The sequence below is a fragment of the Arabidopsis lyrata genome, assembly GCF_000004255.2.
Source record: "Arabidopsis lyrata subsp. lyrata unplaced genomic scaffold ARALYscaffold_2, whole genome shotgun sequence".
Classification (NCBI taxonomy): Eukaryota; Viridiplantae; Streptophyta; class Magnoliopsida; order Brassicales; family Brassicaceae; genus Arabidopsis; species Arabidopsis lyrata.
In genome coordinates this window covers 19,133,787-19,143,651 of record NW_003302554.1, presented here as the reverse complement: position 1 = coordinate 19,143,651, position 9,865 = coordinate 19,133,787, and the positions used below count along the sequence as shown (strand labels likewise).

At 39.6% G+C, this 9,865-nt stretch overlaps 5 protein-coding genes across 6 annotated transcripts in view; 3 read left to right on the top strand and 2 right to left on the bottom strand.

The window, feature by feature from the left end:
- LOC9325371 (probable polygalacturonase At1g80170) overlaps positions 1 to 1,825 on the top strand; it is a 2,809-nt gene extending 984 nt beyond the window's left edge. The window contains exons 3-6 of the mRNA XM_021034516.1: positions 795 to 1,002; positions 1,090 to 1,171; positions 1,249 to 1,471; positions 1,555 to 1,825. Coding sequence (XP_020890175.1) covers positions 795 to 1,002; positions 1,090 to 1,171; positions 1,249 to 1,471; positions 1,555 to 1,782 — 741 coding nt within the window. The 3' untranslated portion in view covers positions 1,783 to 1,825. The remainder of the gene's footprint in view (positions 1 to 794; positions 1,003 to 1,089; positions 1,172 to 1,248; positions 1,472 to 1,554) is intronic.
- Positions 1,826 to 1,976: 151 nt separating this feature from the next.
- LOC9325370 (pentatricopeptide repeat-containing protein At1g80150, mitochondrial) lies at positions 1,977 to 4,078 on the top strand. Of its 2 annotated transcripts, none has more exons than XM_021034515.1 (2): positions 1,977 to 3,232; positions 3,328 to 3,462. In XM_021034515.1, the coding sequence occupies exons 1-2, from the start codon at positions 2,305 to 2,307 to the stop codon at positions 3,369 to 3,371; spliced, it is 972 nt and encodes a 323-aa protein (XP_020890174.1). In that variant the 5' UTR covers positions 1,977 to 2,304; the 3' UTR covers positions 3,372 to 3,462. The 2 variants fall into 2 exon arrangements, with proteins under 2 accessions (XP_020890174.1, XP_002889307.1); XM_002889261.2 differs by adding an exon at positions 3,795 to 4,078 and having other exon boundaries at positions 1,980 to 3,699.
- A 343-nt stretch (positions 4,079 to 4,421) lies between these two features.
- Positions 4,422 to 5,736, top strand: LOC9323908 (metallothiol transferase FosB). Its single transcript, XM_002889260.2, has 3 exons — positions 4,422 to 4,752; positions 4,844 to 4,949; positions 5,242 to 5,736. Exons 1-3 carry the CDS (start codon positions 4,595 to 4,597, stop codon positions 5,467 to 5,469), a joined length of 492 nt encoding a protein of 163 aa, XP_002889306.1. The 5' UTR covers positions 4,422 to 4,594; the 3' UTR covers positions 5,470 to 5,736.
- LOC9323907 lies at positions 5,717 to 6,095 on the bottom strand. Its single transcript, XM_002887797.2, has one exon. It carries the CDS (start codon positions 6,049 to 6,051, stop codon positions 5,836 to 5,838), a length of 216 nt encoding a protein of 71 aa, XP_002887843.1. The 5' UTR covers positions 6,052 to 6,095; the 3' UTR covers positions 5,717 to 5,835.
- LOC9323906 (probable polygalacturonase At1g80170) lies at positions 5,783 to 9,242 on the bottom strand. Its single transcript, XM_002887796.2, has 9 exons — positions 8,905 to 9,242; positions 8,633 to 8,764; positions 8,374 to 8,544; positions 8,263 to 8,283; positions 7,982 to 8,189; positions 7,822 to 7,903; positions 7,641 to 7,749; positions 7,444 to 7,560; positions 5,783 to 7,365 (listed from the first exon to the last, which is right to left on the bottom strand). The coding sequence occupies exons 1-9, from the start codon at positions 9,112 to 9,114 to the stop codon at positions 7,081 to 7,083; spliced, it is 1,335 nt and encodes a 444-aa protein (XP_002887842.1). The 5' UTR covers positions 9,115 to 9,242; the 3' UTR covers positions 5,783 to 7,080.
- Positions 9,243 to 9,865: the final 623 nt, after the last annotated feature.

The following is a 9,865-nucleotide window of genomic DNA, read 5'->3' as shown; positions in this document are numbered from 1 at the left end:
AAAGTTATGGGGGGGAAAAAAAACCATTAAAAAGGGGGTAAATTATTTGGTCATAAAAAAAAATTTAAACTTTGGGAAAACATTGTGGGAAAGGATAATTGGGGGAAAAAAAAAAAGGGGTTCAAAAAGGGGGGGGGGGAGGCATTAAAGGGAAGTTCAAAAAGGGGAGGGGAAAAGGTCCCGGGGGGGAAGGGGTTCTTCTTAAAATCCTTTAATTTAAGGGGGCCTGGAAAACCAAAACTTTTCCTTTTAATGGAAAACCCCCCCCCCACTTTACTGGATGGAGGTTAAAGGAAAATTGGAAAAGGAGCCTCCTCAAAGTAAATAAAAAAGTTATTTGGTGGAGGAAAAAAAAGATGGAGGGGGAGATGAAAGGGCAGGGGGATCAAAAAAAGGGGGAAAAGGGGGAGAAGGGGGAAAAACCAGGGTTAATTTTGGAAAAAGGGGAGGGACTTGAAATTGTGGGGGGGGGTTTTTGGGAGGGCAAAGGAAAATAAGGGGGGGAAATTCATGGGGGGGACCATCCGGGACCCGAAAGTTTTTTTATTTTAACAAATTAAGGGCCCCCCCCCCCCCCCCCCCCCCCCTTTTTTTTTTTTTTTCTTTTTTATCTTTCTTGGTGTATAATGTATCCTAAATTCCTAACTAACCATCTCTCGTACTTATAATCTGTCTCAGAACTGCATCTGGCTTGCACCAACGGTAAGTTTGCTATTTAGAAAAGAAAATAGTATACAATAAACTAGGGACGTCTCAATATATATATTTGTCGCAGATGATGACATTTGTCGCAGATGATGACATTTAGCAACTGCGGAAATGTAACATTAAAGAGTTTGAGATTCAGAAATAGTGCACAAACACATGTTCTTGTGATGGGAAGCCAAAATGTGTATATAAATGATATCAAAGTAACCTCACCGGAGGCTAGCCCTAACACCGACGGTATTCACATCACATCTTCCACCGTCGTTTCTATCAATCACTCTGACATCGCCACTGGTATACTTCCTAACCATTGAAAAGATTAAAATAAAAGTTTAACTCGCGCTATTTATTTATTTTATTCTCACGCAATTAATTAAACAGGTGATGATTGTGTGTCTATCGGAGATCAAGTGAATAATTTGAATGTTACTTTTATGAATTGCGGACCTGGTCACGGTGTGAGGTGATTACAATCACCTTATCGACCTCGTAATCTTGTATTTTCCAAAGAAAAAAAAAACTAATAAGAAATTAGGACAGCATTGGGAGTTTAGGCAGAGGAGGAACAGAGGTAGCAGTGGAAAACATACGTGTGTGGCACGTTAACTTTACGGGAACAACAAACGGAGCTCGAATCAAGACGTGGCCTGGAGGAACTGGTTATGTCCGAGGAATCGAGTTCTTCGACATCCATTTCTCGTCTGTACAAAACCCCATCATCATTGATCAGTTCTACGGTTGTGCCCCTAAATGCGTTGAGACTGTAAGACTCTTTGTTTTTTTTTTTTTTTAAGTTCAAGTTATATTGATATTTTGATGAAATTGAGCCAATGTTTAATGTATCAGAGAAAGGGAGTCCACATAGAGAAAGTGAGATACATGAAGATGAGTGGAACATCGGCGACAAAGGTGGCTATGAAGCTCGAGTGTTCAGGGGAGAGTGTCCCATGTTCCAACCTTTTGATGAGAGACATTGACTTATCTCCAGCCGATGGCATTGGTTCTGTCTCCTCTCTCTGCTCTTTTGTTCACGGCTCCGCACAAGGCCTCATCCGACCTTCCTCCTGTCTCTAACTATTTTAGGGGGACATTTGTTTCAAGTATTGGGGGTGTAAATTCATGGGGTCATAAACAACAAGTTTTTCAGTTAAAAGCAATGCAGGCCCAACACAAAGATATGAGCCCAACAGTCACAGAAATTGTTTTCTCAAACCCAAAAACCTAAAACCTTAATTAAACCTCCGTAATGTCTCAAATCAGTAGTTCCGTCGTTAGCCTCCTGGTAATCTCCATCTCAGATCGCAATTTCTCCCTTTTCCGGTATACCGATCTGAGCTTAAGTTCGGCTGTGTTATTAAATTCGCCGTCGGAGGGATATGGCTGTTGTTGAATCGCATAGGGTTTTGGGTTGTTGTCGATTTAGGTAAATGGATGTCGAGGGTTTGCTCAACTCTTCGCTCTCGTTCTCATTGAAGCTGGTTTTATAGATCTCACAAATTGCAAAGATTGGAGATTTTGGGGGATTTGAATAAAAGCAGCTACATGTTATCGGGTTCACTATACGGGTATGTTTAGGCTCGAGGGAGGCCCTGGATCATGCTATCTCTGCGACTCATTCGCAGATTCTGCCATTTTTCTTCCTCTGCAGCCACTGGTATTGCATATGTTTCAACTGACTCCAATCAGATCCAGGGTTTGAAACCGCTTGAGGAGCCTGCCCTTGTCAAGCTTAAATCTGAGCGAGATCCCGAGAAGCTATTCAAGCTTTTTCAAGCTAATGCCACTAACCGTTTGGTGATTGAAAATCGATTTGCTTTTGAAGACACGGTTTCTAGATTAGCTGGGGCAGGTCGGCTTGATTTCATTGAGGATCTGCTTGAGCATCAGAAGACACTTCCACAAGGTAGACGCGAAGGTTTCATTGTTAGGATTATAATGCTGTATGGCAAGGCTGGGATGACGAAGCAAGCACTTGATACTTTCTACAATATGGATTTATACGGTTGCAAAAGATCTGTTAAGTCCTTCAATGCCGCTCTTCAAGTCCTATCTTTCAAACCTGATCTCCACACCATCCGGGAGTTCCTTCATGACGCTCCTGCAAAGTATCGCATTGATATTGATGCAGTTTCTTTTAACATTGCCATTAAATCTTTCTGTGAGCTCGGTATTCTTGACGGGGCGTATATGGCAATGAGGGAGATGGAGAAATCAGGGTTAAAACCAGATGTAGTCACATATACTACGCTTATATCGGCGTTTTACAAGCACGAGAGGTGTGTGATTGGAAACGGATTGTGGAACCTTATGGTCCTCAAGGGCTGTAGGCCTAATCTCACCACTTTTAATGTTAGGATTCAGTTTTTAGTCAATAGGAGACGAGCTTGGGATGCAAATGATCTGTTGCTGTTGATGCCAAAACTCCAGGTGGAACCGGACAGCATAACATATAACATGGTTATCAAAGGGTTTTTCCTTGCGAGGTTCCCTCACATGGCGGAAAGGGTTTATACAGCGATGCATGGTAAGGGGTACAAACCCAATGTGAAGATATACCAGACGATGATTCACTATTTGTGCAAGGCAGGAAATTTTGATTTGGCTTATACAATGTGCAAGGATTGTATGAGAAAGAAGTGGTACCCAAACTTGGACACAGTTGAGATGTTGCTCAAAGGGCTTGTGAAAAAGGACCAGCTTGATCAGGCTAAGTCGATCATGGGGTTAGTTCACAAACGAGTACCTCCTTTCAGGTCAAAACAGTTGCTCTCCCTTAAGTCCATTTTGTAATGTTTACACGACAATGCGGCCAAAAGGATTCTTTCTTTCTTTCTTTCTCCTGAGTTTCTTTTGTATAGCTGTGGTGGAACTGGAAATGGGAAGTAGCCCCATATTAGAAGGGCACAGTTATCTTCTAAACAGATTCAACTATTTGTTGTTCCATGTGAATAAAGCTTAGGATGATTTGGGAACTTCAATGGTGGATACTCAGTAAGTCTCTACAATCTTAAGTTTTGACAGCACAGAACTAGTTTACCTTTTGTTATGCTGTTTACAAAACATGTTATTTCTTCTTTTGATTTCAGCTCGAGAGCAAAATGGCATACACAAAGTAGTGGTGACCATGTTCTGAAGAATCCGATAGAATCATTGTCTGGTGATGCAAGCAATGAGCCCTGGAAAAGTCAGTTATGTTTTAAATGTTTTTTCAGGCCAAATTAAAAGCATTAAGCATAAGCAAAGGCGATATCACCGTTGATAGGTTTTCTTGATATAGCACGAATGTAAACAACAGAGAACAGAAACAACAAGTAATGAATATTTTTTTTAATTTATTTGTCGAATAAATACATTTAATTTGGTTGTCGAACTTTTGAGCCCACAAGTGACAGAGCAAACAAAATTTACTACTTAAAACATCTATCTTGTTACAGTAGATAGATGCCTCAAAACTTGTGTCTGACTTGTTACGGTAGATTTATGGCGGTAAATTATAGCATTGTAATTTTAAAATTTATTTTTCGTAAGAAACAAAAAATTCGAGGGACATGTATATTTGTTTAGTTGATTCACGTGCTCTTTATGTTTGAAATTCCTGAATTTGAAGATTAAAAAAAGATACGAGACGTACCCTGAATTCCAAAAGGATGAATGAATGATACCAACTCATACAAGATAAAACAAAAAAAAAACATAGGCATCATCGCCAACCTCAGATCAGTTCCGTAGTTTACTCGATCACGACACACATGATGACACATATACACGTGTACATAAAAGCCATTCTTATCGAAATCTCATCACCTTCCTCCTGAATTCATTCATTATAGGCGCGTATACTTGGGATTCTAAGCTTCGAGCCAACGTTCTGTTTCTTCTGGGGAAAATGAAGGAAGATACTACCGGAAACCCTCTCCATATCAAGTCTTTGAATCACATCTCTCTTCTCTGCCGATCCGTCGAGGAATCCATTAGCTTTTACCACAACGTTTTAGGGTTCCTCCCTATTCGCAGACCTGGCTCTTTTGATTTCGATGGCGCTTGGTACACACCCTAGCCTACCTACATCTACATGGGAGATATATTTCTTCTGATTTGTTAAAAAAATTTCCTAATTACATTTTTCTGTGATTAGGTTGTTTGGACACGGAATTGGGATTCATCTTCTTCAATCTCCTGAACCTGAGAAATTACTCAAGAAAACAGAGATTAATCCCAAGGACAATCACATTTCTTTCCAGGTATACGTTACCTTCTTCTTCTTTTTTGTTTTTTGTTTTTACTTAATTTCATTTTGACACCATACCTTTTTTAACATGCTTTCTCACTAACCCCTTTGTTTGTCCTTGGGATTCATTAATTCTCTTCTGGTTGTGGATTTTTTTTTAAATGTGCTAGTAATTAATTGTGAGAGTATATATATATATATATATATATGGAAGTTTTAGCTTTTTTAGAGGGTTAATTAGGCAGAGCCAAATGTTGTAGTTAGTACGGACATATATTTGATAGAAGAATGTGTGTTGAATGCAGTGCGAAAGCATGGAAGCGGTGGAGAAGAAGCTCAAGGAGTTGGAGATAAAGTATGTGAGAGCAGTGGTGGAAGAAGGCGGCATCCAAGTGGACCAACTCTTCTTCCACGACCCTGATGCCTTCATGATTGAGATCTGCAACTGCGATAGCCTCCCTGTCGTCCCTCTCGCTGGCGAGATGGCTCGTTCCTGCTCTCGACTCAATATCCGCCAGCTCGTCCACCCCTAGTTCTCTGTCTTCCCTAATTTCTGTTTTCGTACATAATTTAAGTAGTGTCCATGCATGTGTTTGCCTCTTTGATTGCGTGTGAATATAATTGCCTGTAATAAACACAGAGGTAGTTGATGTGATTCCTCAACCGGGAAAATGACCATTTGCTTCACTTTAGTCTCTCTCTCTGCCCTCATCAGTTGAGAAACCAAACTCTCTCTCTTTTCTTGTTTTCCTTCTAATACTTGTGGTTATGCATGATATCAACAAGAAAATCTTATATTACAATTGAAATCCCCTTAGAAGCTTTTGAAAGACAATTAGTAAGACATATTATCTGTCACATGAGACATGAGACATCTATTTTTATGTATGTGTTATATATCAAAGACTTCCTCTAGGGAGGATGTTATCGCACTGAAGAGAAAGTTGTCGCCGGAAGTTTTGGATGAAAGCCTCGGCGCATTTGTCCACATCATGAATCGTCGGCTTGCTCTCTAGATGATGACTACCATTTGTAGGGATTGTCACCGATTTTCTCTTCTCTGTAATGACGTTGGAGATGGTACTGTGCACAGAAAGTTGTTGTAAGGTACTCATTTTCCTGATCTTTTATGTGTGTGTTTTGGGATAGTTGGATGGTGGTGAGAGTTTAATTTTGGGAGCTGTATTTATAGGATTGTTTGTATATTTTATATGCCCAAGTCTTTTTTATCCCTACGGAAACAACTTTGAAATATTGAAAGGAATAGATAACTAACTACATTAAGAGATGGAATGTTGAATTTGAAAGTTAAGATAAAATATCCTTTCAACACTTATCCACTTACATCTAAATATCAGCAATTAATTAAATCAAATATCTTGCAACTTCTGCTTTTGTGATATCCTCTAGATCAAATTATATATACGTTTCTATTTAATTAAGGAAACGAAGCATCAAATCTAAAGGTTCTCTTTGAAAAAGGAAAGGCTTACATGAAATCTAACCTAACAAGTGGAATTGATTACTCATAAGGCTACAAGTAGAACCTAACGACTAGAAGAAGATAAGACACCGAATCCTGAAGCCATCGTCCACCGCCGTCGTTTTCGTAGCTCCGATGACTCTTCCCTATCTTTTTTAAATAACAGAATGGGTCGGTTTTTTCATATTCATCTTGTTTCGATATATTTATGAATGGGCTATATTGACCCAATAATTAGCCCTTTAACGTTCAAAAGGCCCAATACAAATTCCGAGACTACTCCTTTTAGTCGAGGATATTACAGATGTACCCCTTCTATTTTTGTTTAGTAATTACTGCACGTCTTTTTACTAGTTTTCGTAATTACATGTTGTTCCCCTATATTTTGGCTCATTACATAAAAGTTCTCATAGTTTTGGTTACACATTTGTACTAAGATTGTTTCAGCTACATTATAATCTCCCCAGCAACCGTGAGATAGCTCTACATCCATCTTATGGCTTATAAGGTAAACTTGTGACTGGAATTGAGTGCAATAAGAGATAAACTCGATGATAAGGGAAAGATTAGTGAGCTGAATTTGCCAAAATGTGACCATATATTTAAAACATTTGGCGTGTGCACTAAAAACGTGGCAGATTTGCAATCTGAAACCATGAATTCAAAGGTATGCAGATGTGATCCCGGACTGAACCGACTGTTCCAAGAAGCTTGTGTCATCTGAAAGGCAAGGAGGAGGGTACACTTGACCCGAACTAGAACCATAAGCTTCCCAACAGAAGGACTCTGTGAAACCATCGCCGCTTGATGGTTCAAGATCAACGTCTTGTAAAAGTATGTTGCGACATGGTGAACTATCGCTGCAAGAGATCTTGATTGCTTGTTTTGTTGCTGAAGTGCCCCTCACGTAAACAAATGAGATGTTCTCAACGCTAAGAGCTGATGTCTGCAGTTTTCGAGTTTTAGACAGTTTTTCAGGTTCAATATTGAGCTAATAAAGAAAGAAATGGCACAAGTTCTTTACCTGATTCGCACACGGCTTCCGAGAATCGCAGTAATACTGATCGATGATGATGGGGTTTGACACATTGTTCATCTTGATGTTCCTAAAGATAATTTTTGAGACCAAACCACTCCCTCCCTGGTTAAAAGAGTGAGCAAGCAAGTTAAACTCTCTTCATCTGCAGAACGTAAGCTGGAACTTTGATAAGATGAAATCACCTGCCATGTTTTGATCCGAACACCATTCGCAGTGTCAGAGATGAAGGCTGTATCAACCGTTATGTCTCTAACTTCTTCCCAAGATTCTGATTTTCCTAGGCTTCCAATGCTACAACAACAATGTTAAATTAGATTATGCCTAGTCAGTTACTCTGTTTCTTATTTGTCTGTCTTTAGCTACCTTATGCCATGGCCAGGACCACATATAATGTTGCTGATGGAGATCTGTGAAGAGTTTTTAACTATCGAAACACAGTCATCTCCTATACAAAAAACAGATCCGATTAATGAAGCAAAGAGAAAATGTTAGTTAGATTCAAGGTCTGGTTAAGTACACTGACCTGTGCTGACAGTAGTGTTGTCTATCACGATACCACGGGAGACGCTTATGTGAATTCCATCAGTATTGGGACTAGTAGCAGGAGCAATGACCTTTAAACCAGAGATGGCCACACGGCGACAGCTGGTGAAGGCAATGTGCATTTGTTGGCTATCAATCACATTGAGGTTTTCAACTCTCATATTCTTGCACTTGTGGAATGTTATGGCCTACAAAACCAACATAGTCTTACTTGTATAGACAGTAACCACACCAAATAGAACTAACTAATTGGGTGCTTACCGTTGGAGCGCCTCGACAAGGCTGCGAAAGAGATGGTTGAAAGAAAAGTGAGAATTCCCTTTAATCTCTGAAGATAACAATATTGAAGGAAAGAAAAAAGAGACAACTAACGTTGGAATGATTGTGTTTGCAAGATCTTGTCCACCATTCTTGCCCCATTCCATTAACAGTGCCACCTCCTTCAACCGTCAAGCGGCTCAAACCATGGAAATACAGCCATTTGCGGCGGTTTAGACCTTCCCAAGCATCTGGATCATTGGGAGCAATGATTGTACCAGAGATCTAATGGGCAAAACAGAGCAGAAAGCAATAAAGACAACGGAACTAGGTCAACAATCTGAAAATATCCTGTGGAAGGGGAAGCTTTTACCTGGAGTGTGAGTCTTGCTTTACAAGGTCCAGAAAGATCAATGGGCCGGAGGAGACAAGTGTAGTTTTCAGGCACCAAGATTCTGGTTTTGACTTTGGAAGAACAAGCTGTCTTCCAAGCATCTGCAAACGCCTGCGTACAATGATCATCCGACACAACTATTAAGTATTTACCGGTGCTGTCTGATTTCATAGATCCTATATACAAGTTTACAGATAACAAATTCCCAGAAAAATTCAAATTCAAGATTCCTTTTTTAGCGAATCGTTTACTTTAGTGTCGTCGGTGAAGCCATTGCCTTTGGCACCAAATTTGCCGACGTGGAGGAGCCGTTCGGATCTGGGTCGGGTCGAGCGCGACTGTCTTCGCGGGAGCTGGAGGAGCGATTCGAACGAATCCGCGTTTGCGGTCAGAGCGAGTGAGGAGGCCACCACTAGTAACAAAAGGGTGACAACAACAGTAGTACCGCATGAATAACTCATAATTTAGAGTGAATCTTTAGGAACACAAGATTATGATCTATGTATGATTTTTGAATAAGCAAATGAATATGAGTATATACAGTCTATTTTATAATCAGAATTACAACAGATCTAAATTCTTCCCTCCTCTCTACCTTGAGTGAGAAAAATGGCAAGACAGCTTCAAATTTTCAGTGGATTTAGTACTGACACTCTTTGAATTTTTCCATACATTATTTGATTGATTAGTGTAGGTGATCAATCATATACTCAAAAATTTCAAGATGAAATAAAACGTGATAAACCATTTTATATTTAAAACAAAAAATAGAAACAAAATGTGATATCTTTATGGGCTAATCAGCGAGGGTATATATTTTGCACTAAACTAATTAAGCCCATAGTATTTTTGCAAAGGCTCCAACTTTTGGGAAGAAAAAAAAACAGTGGACGGGGTGGGAACTGTGGTGCCATGCTTCATGCTTGATCTGGACATAACACAGAAGCGAGTCCCTGAAAGTTGAAACGTATCGGTGGATGAATTGTATATAAATTAGCCAAAAAAAATATATGTAATCAGATAGAGATAAGAAAATCGCATTGGTCCTTTATCCTAGGAATGAAGAATCTCATGTTGTTGCAACTTATTTGTAAGAAATGTCAGGTTCGGGTCCACTTTAGCAACATGAGGTTATCAAATCCAATCAAATCACTCGATGGATTAATAATAGGAGATGAAGAAGATTGTCTGTCGATCCTCTGCTTTGATCTT

Excerpts from the sequence above, each read along its gene's own strand:
- LOC9323908 (XM_002889260.2), top strand. The coding sequence starts at position 4,595 with ATGAAGGAAGATACTACCGGAAACCCTCTCCATATCAAGTCTTTGAAT. Across the intron at positions 4,753-4,843 it reads TTTGATTTCGATGGCGCTTG|GTTGTTTGGACACGGAATTG; the intron begins GTACACACCCTA and ends TTCTGTGATTAG. Across the intron at positions 4,950-5,241 it reads ACAATCACATTTCTTTCCAG|TGCGAAAGCATGGAAGCGGT; the intron begins GTATACGTTACC and ends TGTTGAATGCAG.
- LOC9323906 (XM_002887796.2), bottom strand. The coding sequence starts at position 9,114 with ATGAGTTATTCATGCGGTACTACTGTTGTTGTCACCCTTTTGTTACTA. Across the intron at positions 8,545-8,632 it reads AAGCAAGACTCACACTCCAG|ATCTCTGGTACAATCATTGC; the intron begins GTAAAAGCTTCC and ends TTTGCCCATTAG. Across the intron at positions 8,284-8,373 it reads GCAAACACAATCATTCCAAC|CCTTGTCGAGGCGCTCCAAC; the intron begins GTTAGTTGTCTC and ends TCTCTTTCGCAG.
- LOC9325370 (XM_002889261.2), top strand. The coding sequence starts at position 2,305 with ATGCTATCTCTGCGACTCATTCGCAGATTCTGCCATTTTTCTTCCTCT.
- LOC9323907 (XM_002887797.2), bottom strand. The coding sequence starts at position 6,051 with ATGAGTACCTTACAACAACTTTCTGTGCACAGTACCATCTCCAACGTC.